Here is a 24057-nt window from a genome sequence, read left to right as displayed (position 1 = left end):
TTATATTACTCAGCAAATGACATGCACAAATAAATAAAGTATGCTGCACTAATATAATCAACTCTGTGCTGAACTGTGCCACAAATCACAAGAGTTATTTATCATACATATGCACTACTTTCATGTGATAATCATTGTCACATACTGCATGCTATAAACAGCTGACGACATTAAAAGTATACACTATATTACCAAAAGTATTGGGAAACCCGTCTTTACACACACATGAACTTTAATGGCATCCCAGTCTTAGCCCGTAGGGTTCAATATTGAGTTGGCCCACTCTTTGCAGCTATAACAGCTTCAACTCTTCTAGGAAGGCTTCCCACAAAGTTTAGGAGTGTGTCTATGGGAATGTTTGACCATTCTTCCAGAAGCGCATTTGTAAGATCTGGCACTGATGTGGACAAGAAGGCCTGGCTCGCAGTCTGCACTCTAATTCATCCCAAAGGTTTTCTATCGGGTTGAGGTCAGGACTCTTTGCAGGCCAGCCAGGTTCCTTCATCCTAAACTTGCTCATCCATGTCTTTGTAGACCTTGCTTTGTGCACTGGTGCGCAGTCATGTTGCAATAGGAAGGGGCCATCTCCAAACTGTTCCCACAAAGTTGGGAGCATAAAATTGTCCAAAATGTCTTGGTATGCTGATGCCTTAACGCCCTGTATACACAGTCGGACATTCCGACTACAAAATCCATCTGATTTTTTCCAACGGATTTTGGCCCAAACTTGTCTTGCATACACACGGTTGCACAAAGTTGTCAGAAAATCCGATTGTTCAGAACGCGGTGACATAGAACACGTATGACAGGACTTTAAAGAGGGAAGTAGCCAATAGCTTTCGTCTCGTAATTTATTCTAAGCATGCGTGGCACTTTGTCCGTTGGAATTGTCTACACACGATCGGAATTTAAATGATTGGATCATATATCAATTTTAGATCCAGCTCTCAAGCTTTGTGTGTCGGAAATTCAGACGGAAAAAGTGCGATGGAGCACACACACGATCGGATTTTCCGACAACATGATCCAATCGCACATTTTCCGTCGGAAAATCCGACCGTGCGTATGGGGCATAAGAGTTCACTTCACTGGAACTAAGGGGCCAAGCCCAACCGCTGAAAGACAACCCCACACCATAATCCCCCCCTCTACCAAATGATTTGGACCAGTGCACAAAGCAAGGTCCATAAAGACAAGGATTAGCAAGTTTGGGGTGGAGGAACTTGACTGGTCTGCACAAAGTCCTGACCTCAACCCAACAGAATGCTTTTGGGATGAATTAGAGCGGTGACTGCGTGCAAGGCCTTCTCGTCCACATCAGTGCCTGCCCTCACAAATTTGCTTCTGGAAGAACGGTCAAACATTCCCATAGACACACTCATAAACCTTGTGAAGAGCCTTCCCGAAAGAGTTGAATCTGTTATAGCTGCAAAGGGTGGACCAACTCAATATTGAACCCTATGGACTAAGACTGGTATGCCTTTAAAGTTCATGTGCGTGTAAAGGCAGGTGCCTCAATGCTTTTGTTAATATATTGTATGTATTTTGAACACCTGTAAGTGTTAAAAAAACTAAAGTGTCCACAAATAAAAGTCCTCCAACAAATAATGAAAAACTTTCACAAGTGAGAAATTCTTCTGTTTTGTGTTCAGGTGTAACTCCATCACCAACTCTCATGGACATGCTCTCACCTTATCTTTTTGACCTCTAAATTAAAGGTCTAATGCAAATATTCCTTTTAGAGCCTGGACAGGGCTGTCACTCCACCAATGTTTCCAGATCTTATCAGGCATTAAGAATAGGGATTCATATAACCAGCTCAGAGAGATGCAAAATAAAATACCATAGTGCCCTCTGCAAATCTAAATATTTACTGCATTAATGAATAAAAATTCTCTTACATAAAGACAGATCACTTTCACTTTAAATCACACTAGCTGGAGAGCCGCACTCTGGGGAGTGACAATGAACCTGCCACTACCATGCAGCCTTCTGCTCTGCTTGTCTCTCCTGAAGCCCTAGGCTTCACCCTCTCTTACCACGACCTCCTGTTGTTTCGCCCAACAAGACCCTGATGATGTTGCGACGACGAAACATGTTTGGGCGGAGAGCACTATGGTATTTACTTTTGTATCTCTCTGACATGGATATATGGATTTATCCTTGATAAGATCTGGAAACATCGGTGGAGTGACAACCCTGTCCAAGTTCTAAAAGAGATATGTGCATTAGACCTTTTACTTTGGAGGTCAATAAGATAAGAGCATATTCATAAGAGGTGGTGGTGGTGGTGGTGTTACACCTGAACACAGAACAAAAGTTTTTCATTATTTGTGGGTGTTTTTGTAAATTGTTCAAAACTTATGTATTTTAATGTCTTCACCTGTTTATGACACATGGTAGGGGTTTACTAAAACGGGAGCACCGTGCAGCTCTGCATGGCGGCCAATCAGATTCTAACTTCAGCTTATTCAATTAAGCTTTGACAATAAAAGCTGATTGGTTGCTATGCAGAGCTGCGCCAGATTTTGCACTCTCCAGTTTTAGTAAATCTCCCCCATGGCATTGATTATCACAAGAAAGTGGTGCATACATATGCATGATAAATGGCACTGGTGATTTTCAGAACAACACAGCACAGAGTTGATTATATTAGCGCAGCATACTTTATTTATCAGTTTAGGTGTTTAATCACTTTACGCTTTCAGCCCTATTAATAGATTGTGCTTGAGATCTCGTTTTGTAATATTGGTTGAAGTGACATGCTCAGCTAGCTTTATACAAGTCACCCTTTCTTATCCACAATCAACTCATTTGCATTTAATAAGGAAAAACAACAGTATAATTAGATGCGACGGCTGTACACACGGTCGGAATTTTCAACGGAAAATGTGCGATCGGATCGTGTTGTCGGAAATTCCGATTGTGTGTGGGCTCCATCTGACTTTTTCCGTCTGCATTTCCGACACACAAAGTTTGAGAGCTGGGTCTAAAATTTTCTGACAACAAAATCCAATCGTTTTAATTCTGATCGTGAGTAGACAAATCTGACGCACAAAGTGCCAAACATGCTCGGAATAAATTACGAGAGGAAAGCTATTGGCTACTGGCCCGTTTATAGTCCCATCGTACGTGTTGTACGTCACCTCGTTCTGAACGATTGGATTTTCTGACAACTTTGTGCGACCGTGTGTATGCAAGACAAGTTTGGGCCAAAATCTGTCAGAAAAAATCAGACAGATTTTGTCGTTGGAATTTCCGACCCTGTGTACAGGGCTTTAGGTTTCTTTTTTTTTTTACTTTTCTATTTTCACCTGGTAATCCAGCCAGTAAGTATGTTGTTTTTCAAAAGAAAAGGCTCTTTAATTGCATCAGTTACAGGGATGAGACAAACCATTTCCCATTGACCAGGGTGCTTACAATAATCAGTTTTTATTTAAACCTTTATGCCAAAAGGGAAAAAAAAACCGTTGCTGTAACTTAATAACATATTAGCCGGAGTTCTGCTTCAAATTGTAATTGTATCTAAATCTGCTAATACATCTAACACTCCTCTCCCACCAGACTGATGATGCTGCTGTCCAAATGGCCCCCCATGCTCCTTCATCCAGAGTGGAGGCACTTTAATACAGGAGGTGAGTTACTGGCCAGATCACCAGGTGAAAACAGAGGGAAAAAAAGCCGAAAATAAAAGAAAAGAAATGCAGCCAGCACATCTAAGGATTGATAAGATGCAATATATAAAATTTTTGGTGTTGGGTTTGATACAGCTTTAACCACTTGCCAACCAGCCACTGTATATATACGGCAGCAGGTCGGATCTATTGCGCGAACCGCCGTACACGTACAGCGGTCTGTACATGTCATACTGTGGTCACGCGCCCACTGCTTGCCGCGGGTTCCACAAACTCAATGTCCGCCGGCAACCTGTGATCCCGTTACACAGAGGCAGAACGGGGATCTGCCTATGTAAATAAGGCGGATCCCCGTTCTGACAGGAGACATCATGGAGATCTGCAGTTCCCAGTGATTGGGAATAGCAATCTCTGTGATGTTACAGTGAGCCCATCCCCTACACCAGGGATATGCAATTAGCGGACCTCCAGCTGTTGCAGAACTACAAGTCCCATGAGGCATAGCAAGACTCTGACAGCCACAAGCATGACACCCAGAGGCAGAGGCATGATGGGACTTGTAGTTTTGCAACAGCTGGAGGTCCGCTAATTGCAGCTCCCTGCCCTACACAGTTAGAACACACCCAGGGTACACCGTTAACCCATTGATCTCCCCCTTGTGTTAACCCCTTCCCTGCCAGTGTCATTTATACATTGATCAGTGCATTGTTTTAGCACCGATCAATGTAATAATGTCACTGGTCCCCAAAAAGTGTCACTTAGGGTCAGATTTGTCCATGCCAAAAAAATATTGTTTTTTTTTTTTTCAAAATGTTTTGTTTATAGCGCAAAAAATTAAAACTGCAGAGGTGATCAAATACCAAAAGAAAACTCATCAGACATCAAATCTGTAGAACATCTTCATACCTTTTGAAGCCTGGCTGAAAACTTATGGAGATGACATTCCTCATCCTGCCTTGTTGCTAGAACGTTGCTAAGACACTCTCAGCTGTTACTGCTCACCCTCACCATCATAGGAACAAGCTTTTAAACCCCCACACATGCATGGTACAACGTCGCACAACCACAAAATTGTCAGTTTAAACAACGTAGTGCCGTATCGCAAAAAATGGCCTGGTCATTAATGCGGTAAAACCTTCCGGGGCTGAATTGATTAATTAAATCTGTAAAAGTTTACAGATAAATATATAACAGGAAATGTATTATGAAAATACCAACACAAGCTAGGAAGTTGACACTTTGGTCTGCCTCTTCCTGCCCCCTTGTCATTGGCTGCAGGGGGCAGGACAAGAGCTGACTTTCTAGTTGAAGTCAGTATTTGTATAGCACAAAGCCCTGCACAATTTTATGAAGCCCAAAGAAAATTCATCTGGAAAAAAGTAACTGCAGGTACACTTTAAGTTTATTTCACAGACACAGTTTTAGTTTTGTGCTAATTAAATATGTGTTATTTTATGTGCTCATCCTTTAGTATATAAAGAATATTGTCTAACATATTCTTTCAAATAGCCCCTGATCCTTCCAACTAGCTGATTGGCTTCTCAGGTCTCTATGAACTGTCTACTTTGTTCCTCATTCGCCAAGAAGCATATGCAGTCTCTTGAATTAATCATCTTCCCCAAAAAACTCCCTATGCAGGTAAAGGGCTCCAGTAAATAAAAACAAATTGTGCAGCTTTGACTAAGGTTTAATAATGCCTTTATTATAGATGTAGAACATCTTCATACCTCTTGAAGCCTGGCTGAAAACTTATGGAGGTGGCATCCCTTGTCCTGCCTTGTTGCTAGGACGTTGCTAAGACACTCTCAGCTGTTACTGCTCACCCTCAACATCATAGGTACAAGCTTTTAAACCCCCACACATGCATGGTCCACTCTCTCCATTGTCACAGCATCACTGAGCTCAGAGCTACTGCAGTAGGGGCGAGAGAGAGCATGCGAGAAGGTCTGAATATCTAAAGAGTTCACTCCTGTGATGGCGGGGTGAGCAGTAACCGCTGGGGGTGTCCTAGCAACATCCTAGCAGCAAGGCAGGATTGGATAATGCCATCTCTGGGAGTCTTTCAACCAGGCTTCAGGAGGTAAGTAAATGGCCTACACCTATAACAAGAGTATTATTCGACTTTGTTCAAAGCTGCATAGTTTGTTTTTATCTACAGGTACCCCCTTATCTGCAGAGGCAGTTTATTTGTAAAGGGGAATTAACCCTTTCAAGTAAACCTATCATGAGAGAGATATCAATTCTGCCATTGCTGAACTCTGAAAACACTTTTTGCCTGCCAGTTATACTGCCTCATTGGCTCCAAAACTTTTTAAACTACTGACTGAAGACAAAAGTATTCCAACTGGGAAAGTCGAAAAAAGTTAGAAGCCTTTTACTGCTTGCTCTAGTTAGTCCATTAACCACTTCAATACCGGGCACTTATCCCCTTGCTGCCCAGGCCAATTTTCAGCTTTCAGCGCTGTCACATTTTAAATGACAATTACGAGGTCTTGCTACACTGTACCCAAAGAAATTTTTTCTAATTTTTTCCCCACAAATAGAGCGTTCTTTTGGTGGTATTTGATAACCTCTGCGATTTTTATTTTTTGCTAAATAAATAAAAAAAGACAGAAAATTTTGAAAAAAATACGTTTTTCTTTGTTTCGGTTATAACATTTTGTAACAGAGTAAGTTTTCTAATTCACTGATGAGCACTGATAAGCTGCACTGACTGGCACTGATAAGACGGCACCAATGAGGTGGTACCATTGAGGTGGCACTGATGAGGTGGCACTGAAGGACACTGAAGATGGACACTGATGGGCACTGATAGGCGGCACTGATGGGTGGCACTGATATGCAGCACTGATGGGCATTGATAGGCGGCACTGATGGGCACTCATAGGTGGCACTGGTGGGCACTGATGGGCACTGAAAGGCTGCACTGATGGGTACTTATAGGGGCACTGATAGGTGGCACTGCTGGGCACTGATAGGTGGCACTGATGCGCACTGATAGGCGGCACTGATGGCTGGCACTGATAGATTGCACTGATAGACATTACTGGTGGCACTGGCAGGCATTTTTAATCGGCACTGATTGGTAGCTGCCTGGGCACTGATTGGCATATCCCTGGTGGTCTAGGGTGGCATTCCTGGTGGTCCTGTGTGGTGGCCATCCCTGGTGGTTATAGAGGCATCCTGGTAGTCCTGGGCGGGCATCCCCCCCCAGTCAGGAGAGCTGCCGATCGGCTCTCTTCTACTCGCGTCTGTCAGGCGCGAGTAAGGAAAAGCCGATAAAGCCGAAAAGGCAAAAAGCCGATAAATGGCTCTTCCTTTTTACATCGTGATTGCCATGATTGGACACAGCTGATCACGTGGTAAAGAGCCTCCGTCAGAGGCTCTTTACCAAGATTGGCGATGCTGTGTGTCAGACTGACACGCCGCACCACCGATCACCACGATGCGCACCCCCTAGGGCGTGCAATCGCGGCTTATCCTGTTGGACGTCATATGACGCCCATTCAGGATAACTAAAACAACTCCCGACCACCATTCTGCTATAAGCCGGGCGGGAACTGGTTAAAGTGTCACTAAACCCCCATCATAAAAAAAATATCAATAACTAGTGTATTACATGCTGTCCATACTCACTCAGTCACTATGAGATGTGTTTTCTGTAGTCTGCAATAAACCTGATTGACCCAACAGTTCTCTATCTCCTCCTCCTGTCCACATCCCCGTTGCAGTTGGGGATTTTGCAGAGCAGTGTTGGCAGCTCTGCACATGCTCAGTTTTCAGTGAGTTTCTGTGCTGAGCATTTCCTCCCTATCACATCTGAGCACCCCATGTGACTATAAAGTCACACATCAGTGGCGTAACTAGAACCTTTAGGGCCCCGATGCAAGAAACCATGAAGGGCCCCCCTGAACCCCAGCCAGGGCCCTTCTCTCCGAGTCCGGCGGTGGAACTCCAGGGCGTGGTCACAGGTATGACCTTTGTGAGCCCTGTAGTTCCACCACTCGTATCAGTAGTTTTTATTTTATTTATTTTTTTACATTTTTAGGACTGTCCCTAGGCAGGATGGGGTCCCCGTCCCCAGAAGAGATGAGGTCTTTTTCTCCAGGGCAGATGAAGTTACTGCCCCCAGGTGAGAAGGGGTCCCTGTCCCCATGTGAGAAGGGGTCCCTGTCCCCAGGGGGAGATGGAGGGGGTAAGTAATGGTGTGTGGGGGATGGGGTCCTCTCACTCACCATGACCAAGCTGTAGGCCACGCACTCATCCGTGTTGGCCTGGGCTCCATCCAGTGTGCTGGACGGGCGATCAGCATATCTCCCAGAAAGACATTTCATCATCTGTGTATGATGGGGGAGGAGGGGGGCTGGCAGACAAGCCTGCAGTGTCCTCCGGGGGGCTGTCATAGGGCAGCACTGCATCTGTGTGCTTAAAGTTTGTTTACCCGGGAGAAGTATGCAGTGCAGTGTGGGCCGGACTCGGGGGGGGGGGGGGCACTGGCTGGTGAGAACAGACATCGGACTGAGTGGCAATGCATGGAGCAGGATAGGGGTACTCTGAGGAACCGGCCGAGGACACAGGTCATGCAGGGATTGCACAAATAAAGAGCAGCCAGTGCGATAGTCGAGCATGGAGCTCTGCTAGTCACCCTCCACCTCCAGCCACCCGTGTGCATGGTGCACTGGTACCCCCAGCTGCCTATGCTGCTGCCGGCCATATGTAGAGGGGGCTGCATGGGCCCCCTGCATCACAGGGCCCGGTTGCGGTCGCGACTGCTGCACCGACTATAGTTACGCCCCTGTCACACATATAGGCGTATACACAGTGGTAAATGACAGTCCACTCCTCGTTCCTTCTCAATGTCCACTAACCAGCTAAATACAATGGGGTGGGATATTATATGTAGAATGATGGAAGATTTGCCTCCCTGTTATTCAAAGACACACGCTGGAGGGGCGTGACATTCACCCATGCCATGTTATTGTAAAAAAAAAAAAAAGATTTGATTTCATATATATACATTTGTATGAAAACAGTTTATTGATTTATATTAATTATTCATTTTTTTATTTTGTATACCAAAGGCTGTATTTTTTTTAAACATGTGACAAGCAGCAGAGGACTAGAAGCTCCTCCTGCCTATGTTTCCCTGCAGACAGGCTGGGAGAGAGCTGGGTCATGTGGCAGCTGTGTATAGGTTTGGAGAAAGGTACTTAGATACTAAGAAATTGGGGGGAAATCCATAAAATTTTAGATGTCTTTAGAGCAGGAAGTAAGAGCAAACTTCCATCTCTCAAAGATGGGAATTCTCTTTACTTTGGAGTGATTTCCTCTCATTTCCTGTTACGTCTCCAGCCATTACACAGCAATGTGATAGTAGACTTACATTTTTTCCACGGTCCTGGCTGGGCTCATTCTCATCTAGTTCACCAATATACAGCGGCTTAAGAAATTTCCTCACAAAATTCAGATCTGGATGAAATGCATGGAAAGCGTCCTGTGTGGAAAAACAATAGGTCATTTCTTGGCATTAAAGAACATTTCCAAGCAACACACATAAAGCATAAAAGCAACTGCTAGTCTACTACCCTAAGGACATTGTATCACCGTGACCTCTTAGAGCCCTTTCACACTGCTCTTTAGCAAAATCATATGCTTTTTTTACTGTGATTTTGTGATTTGCATTTCCTGTGCGTTTGTGGTGCATTTTTGGGATGCCTGGACATGTGACTCAAAAACGCACCAAAAACACAAATTGCGGTGCGTTTTTACAGCAACTTGCATTCATTTGGAAAGCTGCATTTTTGGTGCAGTTTTCAACACCACACCAAAGAAGGAAAAACATTTTTCAATGCGAAAATCGCCACGTTCCGCTCCACAAAAATATTTGGGGGCTCCTTCAAGGCATTTATCACATGTAGGATCAATGGGCTGCCCTATGCGCGACGAGCAGAAAAACTCCAAAAGCAGGAAAAATAAATGTGTGCGGGAACGCAAGTTCCTGCTACTCTCAAATGTGAATGGGGCCTTAGTGAATGAGGTAAAGCTACGCTGTCTTCCATCATCCAATCATGTGCGAGCAAAAATACAGAGTTTTTAAAAACGTACCTTGCACAAGAAGTGAGTTTGTATCATATTTATTAAACCTATTCACTTGTAAAGTGAACCAACCCCCATGCATGCATGAGCCATTCAGTTGTTTATTTATTGAGATGGGCCAGCACTCTGATGCTTGAAGGCTTTTTCCATAAAACTTTCTTGGGGATATTTTTACAAGGTAGGTTGCCAAGTCATTCCTTAACCTTCTCCAATTCCTAGGGCTTTGGACTGGCATGCAGAATGCCACATGGACATAACCAATTTGTACATACATACTAGGGCCAATTAACATGGAAGCCAATTAACCTACCATCATGTCCTTGGAGCGTAGGAGGGAACCCACACAAATAAAGGGAAAATATGAAAACTCAATGCAGATAGTGTCCTGGCTGAGATTCGAATGCTGCAAGGCATAAATGCTAACCACTGCACTCCCCTATAAAAATAAGAGATGCAGCCTGACTACTGGTGCCCTTGGGCATTTGGCTACATTCCCTTCTATGTTGCCAGATTGTCATACCTAAGAAGCCCGGGTTATCACTGCTGCACTCACCTACATACACTGCTGTAGTACCTGTGTTCATTGAACTGTGTTGTTCAACTTCCATTCATTCCAATGGGAAGCTGTGTTTTTCATGCAGTTTTCAACACCACACCAAAGATGCAGCATGTAGGACTTTTCAAAAAGCATGGCACCCACAGCGCAGTGGCGTGAAATGTCCCTTAGGATTTAAAGGAAAACATTTTTCAATGCGGAGTGGCTTCCATGCCACCACTCCGCATTGATGCAGTAATTCATGCAAAAGGCATAGCTCCCAACTGTCGCTGATTTCGAGGGGCTCTCCCTGATTTGGAGCAATGTCCCTCTGTCCCTCTTTCCCTCTCATTTGTCCCTCATTTTAGTCTGATCCATATAGTAGTATATAAAATGCACTTTTTATCTTTCAAAAAGTGTTTCCCAGTGCTAAATATTTCATCTAAATTCTAAATTGCTGCATTTTTAAATGTAAAAAGACAATATAAAGGAATAGGAGTGGCAAAAAAAGTCCTTATGGACTTAATTAACCTTTTTTGGGGTTAATTCACCTTTAAGGGGTTGTGTCAGGGGGGCGTGTCCTATGCCTACATAGCAGGTGTCCCTCATTCCCATCTCAAAATGTTGGGAGGTATGCAAAAGGACCCCCAACCAAGTATTGAGTGCATATTATACTGTACAAGGACATACCTTTCAGTAAGCCAACATTTTCTGTATTCAAAATCCTTTTTTTTTATTTTTTTTTTTTTTATTGACTTTATGTAATATTCAAATTTTCTGAGATACGGAATTTAGGGTTTTCACTAGCTTTAAGCCCTAATCATCAACATTAAAAGAAAGAAATGCTTGAAATGTATCACTATGGGGGTTATTTACTAAAGGAAAATCCACTTTGCACTGAAAGTGCACTTTGAAGTAAAGTCGCTGTAGATCCGAGGGGGACATGCAAGGAACATAAAAAAGCATTTTAGTTTGCACATGATCGGATGATACAATCAGCAGAGCTTCCACTCATTTCAGATCTACCCCTTAGATTTAGAGCGACTGCACTCCCAAGGGCACTTGCAGTGCAAAGTGGATTTGCCTTTTCGTAAATAACCCCCTCTGTGTGTAACGCATCTATATAAAATATGAGTTTTACCTTTTGAATTGAATTACTGAAATAAATGAACTTTTTGATGATAGTCTAATTTTAATGGCTGTATATCTATCTATCTATCTATCTATCTATCTATCTATCTATCTATATATATTTTTTTAACATTATGTTTAGGTCATAGTATGTTGTACTATATAGGTGTACAATTGATATTTGATAATATCTGCTCAACTCTATTCCTCCACATTAACGGTTTCCTTGACTGCGCCTGACCGCCAGTTGCCTGCATTGCTGTGAACTGCAGTAACCTCGTCTCTGCGTTTCTCTGCATCCCTTGTTCTCAATGAGCATCAGCAGAAGGCTCTCCTCCAATCAGAGCTCTGCTTTATTTGGAGCCCTCCTACAGGCAGACATGACCAGCTGTCTCTAACAGACGAGACAGCCCTCGGAAACCCTTTACATGGCATTGTTCCTAATTTTTTTTATATGCTTAAGGCTTGCGATTTGTACTCTGCGATATAACAGAAGCAGACCGCACAGATCCCTAGGACTAAAAATCTACACGTATAATGTACATACAAAAGACGTGCATTATAGGCTCTGGTGTGTAATTGTAACATCACAATAATACAACGTACAATCAGATTCAGGGTTTGCAGACATTGCGCTGGCATACTGAAATCTGATCACAGCTATTGTCAGTGAAGTGCACAATACAATCTCCCAAGCCGTTATTGACAGGTGAAAAGCATTGGGCACAGTGCAGGCTCATGTCTCCGAAGGATATGTGGGATTGATTTACTAAAGGCAAATAGGCTGTTCGCTTTGCAAGGAAATCTTCCTATTCACTTAGGCCGCATTCACACCTGAGCGTTCCTGGAACACGCGACAAAGGCACTCTTCAGAAACGCGCTGCACGTGTCGTACTTGCAGTGCCAATAATTAATAATAGTACCCTAAACGCTGGCATCAGACATGCATTCATGCGTCAAAAAACGCGCAATACAAAAACGCCTCGCTCCGCTTCACAAAAATATTTGGGGGCTCCTTCAGGGCATTTATTACACATTGGCTAGCCTATTCAAATGAATGGGCTGCCCTATGCACTACATGCGGAAAAACTCCAAAACTGGAAAAAAAAAATGCTCGCGGAACACAAGCTCTTCCTTCTCTCAAATGTGAATGGGGCCTTAGTGAATGAGGTAAAGCTCCGTTGTCTTCCATCATCCAATCATGTGTGAGCAAAAATACAGAGTTTTTAAGAACTTTGAATTTTTATTGTATTTATTTATCCTGTTCCCTTGTAATGTGAACTAACCCCTATGCATGCATAAGCCATTTAGTTGTTGATTGTTCTGATGGGCCAGCTCTCTGGGCACTATGTCTGGCATGCTTGAAGGCTTTTTCCATAAAACTTTCTTGGGGATATTTTTACGAGGTAGGTTGCCAAGTCATTCCTTAACCTTCTCCAATTCCTCAGGCTTTGGACTGGCATGCAGAATGCCACATGGACATAACCAATTTGTACATACATACTAGGGCCAATTAAGATGGAAGCAAATTAACCTACCATCATGTCCTTGGAGCGTAGGAGGGAACCCACACAAATAAAGGGAAAATATGCAAACTCAATGCAGATAGTGTCCTGGCTGAGATTTGAATAAAGGACCCCGGTGCTGCTAGGCATAAATGCTAGCCACTGTGCTCCTCTATCAAAATAAGAGATGCAGCCTGACTATTGGTGCTCTGGGGCATTTATGGTCTTCAGGGTGGCTGCATTCACTTCTATGTTTCAAGCTTGTCACACCTAAGAAGCCTGGGTTATCACTGCCGCACTCATCTACATATACTGCTGTAATACCTGTGTTCATTGAACTGTGGTGTAGTACTGTAAACCAATGAAAGACGGTGTTCACTGGTCTACACGTATCATTCTGTTAAAAGAAACAATGGTTTTAATATTCTGTCTGAATCTAGAAATGATTGATTTTTTTTTAGCAAATTTGAATGAACATGGACCAGTCTTCAAACAATCCTTAAGAACTGTCTGTGGGATCGTATCATAGAAAGAAATGCTTGCTGGTAGGGGAGGAGACCTACATTGACCTAACCTGCAGTTCAGTAATACCCACAGGTTTTCCCCCTTCCCCACCCTGTGACTGGACAGTGAAAGGAGTAGCAGCAGACTCATGAGTTTGTAGGCATTCCCTAGCTGCAACACATGTCCAAAACTCTTCAGCTAGTGGGCTACAGAAATACAAGGCTATCCAGGGGCCATCTTTTCTGTACTGCAACCACCCCAAGCCCACACTGACCTTCATGTCCGCCACACACATTTACGAATGTCTGACGCTGCACACTACATCCTCTGTTCTTCACCCCCTCCGACCCCTACTTACACCTGAAGCACAGTTTCTTTCAGGGCCTTGTAAATTCTGAGGTTCAGACTAGGGTTCCAAGGTTAGTCTGAATGTCTGAGAGCCATGTGACATGGAGGCCCAGGCCACCAGGTGCCTGACTCAACTATGTTCTTTAAACACCACTTGCCGACCCCCTACAGTATATATACATCATGACCTTGAAGTTATGGCAGCAGCTAGCTGACATAACCCCAGTATCATTCTTTTCTGGGAGCAGTTCAGCGTTGGATAAAAGTGATCCCGGTGGCAGATTCACCACGGGATCACTTTTAGAGGCAGCGGGAGAGGTGTGCCCCCCCCCCCCCCAGCTGCTTACCGGTCATTTCTGGTCGTTTATGGTTTTACCGACAGCTTGGATCTGATCCATCTGATGGCTAGGCAGGAAGTCGAGTGAGGGCAAGATGGCTCCCACTCAGTGCTATGCTCTTAGAGGATCGCAGCGACCTCCAACGTCACTTCCGGCGTAAAGACATTTTTTATTTTTAAAAGTCAGAGTGTCAAAAAATATTTTTTTTCTTTTGCTTTTAAAGGTAAATGAGAAATCTGGGTCTTTTTGACCCCATATCTTTCAATAAGGAGGAACTTATTGCTTATTTCTATTACAAAATTATTTCTATTACAAAGGATGTTTATATTCCTTTTAATAGGAATAAAAGTTATAATAAAGGGACAGTGTAAAAAAGTAATACATAAGAATTTTTTTTTTTTTAAGTACCCCATCCCTCTATTCTTGCATGCAGAAGCAAACGCATAAGTAAGTTGCACCCGCATATGTAAACGGTGTTCAAACCACACATATGAGCAATAATTCTAGCACTAGACCTCCTCTGTAACTCTAAACATGTAACCTGTAAAAAAAATTCAATTGTCGCCCATGGAGATTTTTAAGTACCGTTGTTTGTCACCATTCCACGAGTGTGCACAATTTTAAAGCACATGTTAGGTATCTATTTACTCGGCGTAACATCATCCTTCACAATATACAAAATAACTGGACTATCTTTAGTGTTTTTTTTTATTTAAATTCATTAAAGTGTATTTTTTCCAAAAAAAAAATTACATTTAGAAGACCACTGCGCAAATACAGTGTGACATAAAATATTGCAACAACCACCATTTTATTCTCTAGGGTTCTGATAATAAAAATATATATACATATATAATGTTTATGGGTTCTAAGTATTTTTCTACCAAAAAATACTAATTTAAACCTGTAAACAAAATGTTCCACAAAAAGGCTGGTCAGCAAGTAGATTCATAGCAGCCAATCAGTTTGCAAACAGCTATAGAATGAGCACTAAAATAGGACTGTGCTGCACAGTACACACACATGATGCTGTAAAAAAAACAATATACATTTGTGCTCAAAAGTTTGCATATCCTGTTTGCATATTGTTTTCATGTATATTGCCCTGCATTACACAGACTCTATATATGTGACCAGAATATAATAATTATAATAATAATAATTTAAAAATTAATAATTATTATAAATCATTTAATAATTATAATAAATATAAGTAATATTTCCCTGTCCAATGCACTCTAGAGTCTCCTAATTTCTAATCCATTGACACAGATGGATTAGTTCAATATCTAGGCCTGACTACTATGCAGTTCTCTGTGGATGAGAATCTGAAAAGAAGAGGTATGTCAGCAATGTGAAGATCTTTACTCTACGTAACCACACAAGGCAGAAGTCATTACTCATTACAGCACCGGTCAGCCTTTAGTACATCACCAGTCATGACATGTAATTTGCGATCTTAAAATAAACTGTATTTGATTCTAAAAAAATGCATCAGTATGAAATCATCATTTCTCTGTCCCAATTGCAATCCTTTTATAGTCTTTTATTCATTAGAATCACAAAGGATAGAAATCGGAATATGAATGTAATGCACTGACTATTAATTAATAAACTGTATATTTAATTTCTTTTTTTTTTTAATAGATGATTTTAAATGTGCAAACCATGTTACACTACAGACTTATTTTTTTAAATATATACACATTTTTTTTTTTTTTTATAATTTTAGTTATGAATGGACAGACCCTTTATTTTTGTTTGCCATCTCAGATTACTGCATAAAGTACTCAGGCACAAGATATATTATCAATATAACCGGGGGAAAATTATTTTTTTTAATATATATTTTTGGGGGATATTTATTATAGCAAAAAGTAAAAAATAATGATTTTTTTTCAAAATTGTCGCTCTTTTTTTGTTTATAGCACAAAAAATAAAAACCGCAGGGGTGATCAAATACCACCAAAAGAAAGCTCTATTTTTGGAAAAAAAACGACGTTGATTTTGTTTGGGAGCCACGTCGCATGACCGCGCAATTGTCAGTTAAAGTGACGCAGTGCCGAATTGCAAAAAGTGCTCTGGTCAGGAAGGGGGTAAATCCTTCCGGGGCTGAAGTGGATATATTATTAATATAAATCAGGGATCCTCAAACTTTGGCCCTCCAGCTGTTGCGAAACTACACATCCCATGAGGCATTGTAAAACTCTGGCATTCACAGACATGACTAGGCATGATGGGAATTGTAGTTCCTGAACAATTGGAGGGCCATAGTTTGAAGACCCATGATATAAATACTGACATTCTGAACAGGTCCCTCCCCTTGTCTATGTAAGCCCTGTCCATTCCAGTGACCTTTCCCATTGTGGCAGTGATCATAGGTATGCACAGTCTATTGCATTAGGGTGTGCACCCCAAAGCCCAAACCCACACGCCTTTCTCTGCAGCCTCAGGGGGCAGTGAATAAATAGGAAGTGCTCTGTGCTGAACTGCTTCCTGTTCATTCACAAACGGAAGCATAGTAAACACAGTTTACTATGCTTCAGTTATAAATTAACACAGTGAGTGAGTGTGTTCACTGTGTTCATTTAGAAAAAGAACTGGCTGGTTAATTATATATTGACTAGCCCTTTCCCCCGTTCTCCATCCTGAAACATCCCCCACAGCAGCCGAGGGGAGAAACCAGCAGCACTACAGGGGGGGGGGGGGAGCTGGGGCAGTAATGGGAATCAGCACTGCACAGAGAGATTAGCATAGCTCCCAACTGTCCCTGATTTGGAGGGAGTGTCCCAGATTTGGAGCAATGTCCTTCTGTCCCTCATTCCTCCTCATTTGTCCCTCATTTTGGTCTGATCTATATAGATGTATATAAAATGCACTTTTATCTATCAAAAAGTGTTTTCCAGTGCGAAACTGTTCATCTGAGTCCTAAATTGCTGCATTTGTGAATTCCAAAAGCCAATATAAAGGAATAGTAGTGGTAAAAAAGCACTTGTGGGTTTAACCAATCTTGTTTTTTTGTACAATTTTCCATTTAAGGGGGCGTGGCAGGAGGTGTGTCCTATGCCTGCATACTTTTGCTTATAGGTGACCCTGATTCCCATCTCAAAAAGTTGGGAGGTATGGATTAGGTTGTGCCCCTGTGCATGCCCAGGGGAGTGTTGCCAAGTATGCAGCTGGGATATGTTAATTATAGCTTATGTGGCAATGTGCTACCAATGCTATCCAGCAAACACTGGAACTGTGCTAAAATCAGAGGACTAACATGGTTACATTTAATTCAGGTTATCTGTGCCCCTCTGCTACAAGAATTCAGACAGCACCTCACAGGGTCGCTGGGAATGTAGATCCTGAAACCTCTGCTATGTAACTTCCTCTCTGCTCATGCTCACATTCGGCCCTCCACGCAGGTTTAAATCTGATTGGTGGTTGAGAGAATCTTATCACTGCTGACTGGGATCTTTGCATGTGAGAGGCAGCAAGCAGATAACAGTGGGTGTGTTTTAGAATAACGTTCCTGCATCACAAGCAGGGGTTCTCAGATCAACAGATTACCAATAGTAAGAGACTCAGGGAACAGCGACCTGGTGGGCTTCATGTTTTTCTTTCTAGACTTTATTTTCAGTTCTGCTTTTGTTAATGTTTTGAATGGAATATTAATACTAAGATTTAATGACCAGTAGTACTTGGTGACCTGTCGGAAATAAGTCTAGCTCCTAAAACGGACATGTGATTGGCTGCCAGCTTTTACAGCAGATTAATGACCTTTGTACTACTATTAAAAATATTTGTACACATGGGCTCACACACACAAAGCCTTTGAAGCCAGCCTCACATTCCATATCCAAATGTTATATTTGCATGTATATTTATGAATTTCTTAGGATGACCATAGGCAAACGTGAGAAACCTCAACTCTTCCCGTGTACAGTCAACTAGAAATGTCAAGAGACTTGAGAAGTGAGGACTCTATCAGTCCTTATTAGGAGGAGTCTCACTTCTGATGCTGAAGCATAGCACACTGAGCAGAGGACTTTACAATCGACTTGATACATTGCAGCATTTTTTTTTAGCAACAGTGTGGTGGGATTTGATTTGTGGAAGCGCTGCCTCTGTTATTTTAGGACTGGTTCACACCACAAAAACGCACTCCAGATCCGTTTCTGCATGTGCGTTTTTAATGCGTTCTGGCATGTTTTTGATGCGTTTCTGGATGCATGCCAGATGCTTTTTTCTTCTTTGTTCCTGATTTTCTTATCACTGTACTGGTGCATTTTTTATGCTTTCCAGTGCATTTCGGTGTGTTTTTGATGCTTTTTACCAAGTTCCAGTACAGTCAAGTGTAGGACAAATGCAGCATGTTCTACTTTAAAAAAAAAAAAAATGATGGGATTGGAACGCACTGGAACTGACCGCACTGAGGTGAACTATACCATTGGAAACCATATAACCTACTTTCCATGTGTTTTTGATGCCGAAAAAAAAAAAAAAAACACACACTGGACTTCATGTTTTGTGAACTGACCCTAAAAAACAAACAAAAAAAAAAAACAGGGAAAAGAAGAAAAAAAAAAAAGCACTGGACTGCATGTGGTGTGAACTGGCCCTAAAAAAAAAAAAACAGGTAAAGGAAGAAAAAAAAAACGCATTGGACTGCATGTGGTGTGAACTGGCTCAAAAAAAAAATAATAGAAAATAAAAAATAAAACAGAAAAAAGAAGAAAAAAATAATGCACTGTACTGCATGTGGTGTGAACTGGCCCAAAAAAAAAAAAACGCACTGGACTGCATGTGGTGTGAACTGGCTCTAATAAAAAATTAAGTAAATAAAAAGAACAGGAAAAAGAAGAAAAAAAAAATAACACACTGGAATGCATGTGGTGTGAACTGGCTCTAAAAAAAAAGAAAAAAACAGGAAAAAGAAGAAAAAAAATAATGCACTGGACTGCACGTGGTGTGAACTGGCTCTAAAAAAAAATAATAGAAAATAAAAAATAAAACAGAAAAAAGAAGAAAAAAATTATGCACTGTACTGCATGTGGTGTGAACTGGCCCAAAAAAAAAAAAAAATGCCCTGGACTGCATGTGGTGTGAACTGGCTTTAATAAAAAATAAAATAAATAAAAAGAACAAGAAAAAGAAGAAAAATAAAATAACGCACTGGACTGCATAATAATACTGGCTCTAAAGAATAATACTGGCTCTAAAGTGAACTGGCTCTAAAGAAGAAAAAAAAAAAAACAGGAAAGGAAGAAAAAAAGCACCTGGAATGCATCCAGAAATGCATCAAAAACGCATTGAACCGGCCCTCAGATTATTATTATTATCATTATTATTGATTTATACCCTTCTAACATTATTTGATCGGTCACAGTTCAGGATTGTCTTTTGGTAGAGTCTTTGTCTTTCCCATTAAAAATAATAATAAATAATAATACAAATAAAAATACTATAACACAGGATTTGCAGTATATTCTATGGCAGTATTTTGTGGGTCATGTAGTCCTGGAAAATCTTTTTCAAAGTGTTATTATGTGTTTCACATTGAAACATTATTAATAATATTATTATTATTATACAGGATTGATACACTTGTGACATTATTTGACAGGTCACATCATCCAGGATGATCTTTTTCTAAAGTATTTGTGATTTTGTTTTCCTCATTAAAACATTGTTACTATTATTTTCTTCTTTTTTTTTTTTTTTTAACAGGTCATTTATTCCAGGATTTTGTGTTTCCCACTAATAACAGTTACATAAATATTCATGTTTACAAAACAAAACCTCGTTTCTAACACTGAGATGTGCAGAGATTTTATAGGCACAGTGACCCGTCCTATACACAGTATGGCACCATAGTCGGGGGAGCAGGGAGCTCTCTCCTTGCACACTGTATTGTCACCTGGCATGCTGGCACACAAGCAACAGCTGATTTGGCACCGCTGGGTTATTCTACTATAGAGGTGTATTCTTAGGGATTTACTAAAACACGAGCACTCCGAATCCGGTGCAGCTGTGCATGACAGCCAATCAGCTTATAACTTCAGCTTGTTCAACTAAGCTTTGACAATGAAAGCTGGAAGCTGATTGGAGAGTGCATCAGATTTTTGCACCCTCCAGTTTTAGTAAATCTCCCCCATTATCCTTCCCTGACGTGAAATAAAATTAAAAGACACGTGTTTGGATCTCCTAATGGGATGTGCTTCGTTTTATAACTGATTTTTAATCTTGAAAATTTGCAATAAGAGATCTACAACAAATGCTAACCTTATCATTTGGTGTTAATCATTCTAATTAGATTAAAATCTAATAACAGGTGTATGATTGCAAGCTCTGCAGCTCATGAAAAAAAAGAAGAAGAAAGAAAAAAAGCTGGGGGTGACCCCGGGACTCACCGAGGCGTCTTCTCCGGCGTAGTGGCTGATCACCCTGAGCCCCCCGGGGTGCCTCTTCACCCAGGCACTGATGTTGTAGACTTTGCGGTCTATCACCAGCCACTTATCAGTCCTCGTGTTGTGCTTCTGGATCTCCTCCCAGCTGTAGCGAGGATCCGACTTGACGCAGCCAGAACTGCACCCCTCTCCGTTCTGGCCCCCCTTGCCCATGGTAACTCCGTTCTTGGGGGGGCACTAGGCGCCAGCTTCCCTGTCCTCCTCCTCTTCTCTCTGCCGGGAAATAAAAGCAAAACTGTCATTTAGATTTCAGAAGCTCATCGTTTCTGTGTTGTGTCTGTCATTCTTGTCACTTACCTTCCCCTGTCACCTCACCCCCCCCCCATCAACTTCCCCCACCATCAACTGCCTCCCCCCACACCATCAATTGCCCCCCACATCATCAACTGCCCCCACATCATCAACTGCTTCCCCCACATCATCAACTGCTTCCCCCACATCATCAATTGCCTCCCCCACCGTCAACTGCCTCCCCCCACACCATCAATTGCCCCCCCCCCACACCATCAATTGCCCCCACATCATCAACTGCCCCCACCATCAACTGCCTCCCCCACACCATCAATTGCCCCCCCAGATCATCAACTGCCTACCCCCACACCATCAATTGCCCCATCATCAACTGCCTCCCCCCACACCATCAATTGCTCCCTTACATCATCAACTGCCTCCCCCCACACCATCAATTGCCCCCCCACATCATCAACTGCCTCCCTCCACACCATCAATTGCCCCCCCACATCATCAACTGCCTCCCTCCACACCATCAATTGCCCCCCACATCATCAACTGCCTCCCCCCACACCATCAATTGCCTCCCCCCATTAACAACTGTCTCTCCCCCCTAACAATTGCCTCCCCCTCCACCAACAATCACCCCCCTCCACCAACAACTGTCTCCCCCCCACTACCAATTGCCTCCCCCCCACCAACAATTGCCTCCCCCCACTAGCAACTGTCTCCCCCCCATTAAAAATTCCCTCCACCCCACCAGCACCCCCCTAACAATTGCCTCCCCCTCCACCAACAATCACCCCCCCCCCCTCCACCAACAACTGTCTCCCCCCCACCAACAATTGCCTCCCCCCAGTAGCAACTGTCTCCCCCTAGACTAAGAATTGCCCCCCTCCACCTGCTGCTCCAGCTCACCCAGAGTCTGCCCGCCTGCTCTCCTTCAGTCTCGGAGTCTCCACATGTAGCCGGCTACAAGCATTTCCCCTCCTCTCCCTCCACCTCCTCCTCCCTGAGCATCCTCCTCTCCTCCTCTCCTCTCTCCTCTCTCCTCCTCTCCCCTGTTTAGGGTTTCCAGGGCAATCAGCAGAGAGAGAGGACCAATCCCGGGCCCGGGACCAGGGGCAGCCTCCTTGTCATTGGCCCTGCTGGATCTTTCGAAGCTGGAGGACGTGAGGGAATTATCTGTGAGCTGGGAGGGGAGCCAGAGAACACCCCCAACAACCTGAGAGAGGAGAGGAGGGGGCAGACCTGGGGAGAGGAGAACTCTGATATGGGGGTGAGAGAAATGGAGGGGCCAGCATACAGCTGTTGGTGGTAACAGGTTATTGTCGCCTGAGAAAGAGAAATGAATGATTATTACACAGATGAGGAGTAAATAGGTGTGTGGGAGGGAAGTCATGGCAGAGAACGTCAGTTAGGCAGTGCAGTGGTTCTCACCCCTGCTGTGCAGCACTGGGGTGCCCTGGATGAGCACTGGGGTCCTCAGGTGAGCGCTGGGGTCCCCTGGATGAGCACTGGGTTCCCAGATGAGCGCTGGGTCCCCAGATGAGCACTGGGGTTACCTGGATGAGCGCTGGGTCCTCAGATGAGCACTGGGGTCCCCTGGATGAGCACTGGGGTCCTCAGATGAGCGCTGGGGTCCCCTGGATGAGCACTGGGTTCCCCGGATGAGCGCTGGGTACCCAGATGAGCACTGGGGTTACCTGGATGAGCGCTGGGTCCTCAGATGAGCACTGGGGTCCCCTGGATGAGCACTGGGGTCCTCAGATGAGCGCTGGGGTCCCCTGGATGAGCGCTGGGGTCCTCAGATGAGCGCTGGGGTCCCCTGGATGAGCTCTGGGGTCCCCTGGATGAGCGCTGGGTCCCCTGGATGAGCACTGGGGTCCCCTGGATGAGCACTGGGTTCCCCGGATGAGCGCTGGGTCCCCAGATGAGCGATGGGGTCCCCTGGATGAGCCCTGGGGTCCCCGGATGAGCACTAGGGTCGCCTGGATGAGCCCTGGGGTCCCCCGATGAGCGCTGGGTCTCCGGGTGAGCACTGCAGTCCTCGGGTGAGCACTGGGGTCCCCGGATGAGCACTGGGTCCCCAGATGAACGCTGGGTCTCTGGGTGAGTACTGCGGTCCTCGGATGAGCACTGGGGTGCCCTGGATGAGCACTGGGGTCCCCGGATGAGCACTGGGGTCCTCAGATGAGCGATGGGTCTCCGGGTGAGCAGTGCGGTCCTCGGATGAGTACTGGGGTCCCCGGATGAGCACTGGGGTACCGAGATGAGCACTGGGGTCCCCGGATGAGCACTGGGGTCCTCAGATGAGCGATGGGTCTCCGGGTGAGCAGTGCGGTCCTCGGATGAGTACTGGGGTCCCCGGATGAGCACTGGGGTACCGAGATGAGCACTGGGGTCCCGGATGAGCACTGGGGTCCCGGATGAGCACTGGGGTCCTCAGATGAGCGATGGGTCTCCGGGTGAGCAGTGCAGTCCTCGGATGAGCACTGGGGTCCCCGGATGAGCACTGGGGTCCCGAGATGAGCACTGGGGTCCTCGGAGGAGCACTGGGGTCCTCAGATGAGCGATGGGTCTCCGGGTGAGCAGTGCAGTCCTCGGATGAGCACTGGGGTCCCCGGATGAGCACTGGGGTCCCGAGATGAGCACTGGGGTCCTCGGAGGAGCACTGGGGTCCCCTGGATGAGTGATGGGGTCCCCGGATGAGCACTGGGGTCCCCGGTTGGAATCTTGGTCAGGATAGATCTCCTCTGCATGTTCTCCCTGTACTTGTGTGGGTTCTTCGGAATACATGCTAGTCGGATAGGGCTCATTTGCCCAGGTGATTATTATTTTTTATAAAGGATTTATATAGTGCCAACAGTTTGCACAGCACTTTACAAATTGGCGTCACATACACACATACAAAGAAAACAATTTAGGCCTCATTCACACAGGCGATTCGGGCCGGTCTGTGAGTGCAAACGCTTGCACAATCACCGGTGTGCCGCTCTGCTCTTACAAATGAATGATAAGCGGATGGTGGTCGGATTTGTCCGCTGGAAAACGCATATGCCACTATTAGGGATAGATGGTCAACCCTGGGCACAGACGTCAGCATCCGGGGCGATCATTCATCTCTATCTTCATGTAAAAACTGCATGTGCGTTTATCCACAGATAAGTGGGCGCTATCAACTTGTCATTCATTTACATGAACAGAGCAGCCAAAGCTAAGGGCTGGTTCACGCCACAAAAACGCAGCCCAGATCCATTTGCATTCCTGCATGCACTT

General features: G+C 44.0%; 1 protein-coding gene across 1 annotated transcript in view; it reads right to left on the bottom strand.

The window, feature by feature from the left end:
- LOC143936975 (fatty acid desaturase 2-like) overlaps positions 1–21842 on the bottom strand; it is a 57669-nt gene extending 35827 nt beyond the window's left edge. Inside the window, exons 1-3 of the mRNA XM_077460771.1 lie at positions 21697–21842; positions 20491–20760; positions 9019–9129 (exon numbers count right to left, since the gene is read on the bottom strand). Of these exons, the coding sequence (XP_077316897.1) occupies positions 9019–9129; positions 20491–20700 (321 nt within the window). The 5' untranslated portion in view covers positions 20701–20760; positions 21697–21842. The remainder of the gene's footprint in view (positions 1–9018; positions 9130–20490; positions 20761–21696) is intronic.
- Between the last annotated feature and the right edge of the window lie 2215 nt (positions 21843–24057).

Source organism: Lithobates pipiens, unplaced genomic scaffold (genome assembly GCF_037356315.1).
Source record: "Lithobates pipiens isolate NorthernLeopardFrog02 unplaced genomic scaffold, aLitPip1_a1.2 Scaffold_10, whole genome shotgun sequence".
NCBI lineage: Eukaryota > Metazoa > Chordata > Amphibia > Anura > Ranidae > Lithobates > Lithobates pipiens.
The sequence above is the reverse complement of the archived record's forward strand: the minus strand, read 5'-3'. Positions and strand labels throughout refer to the sequence as shown.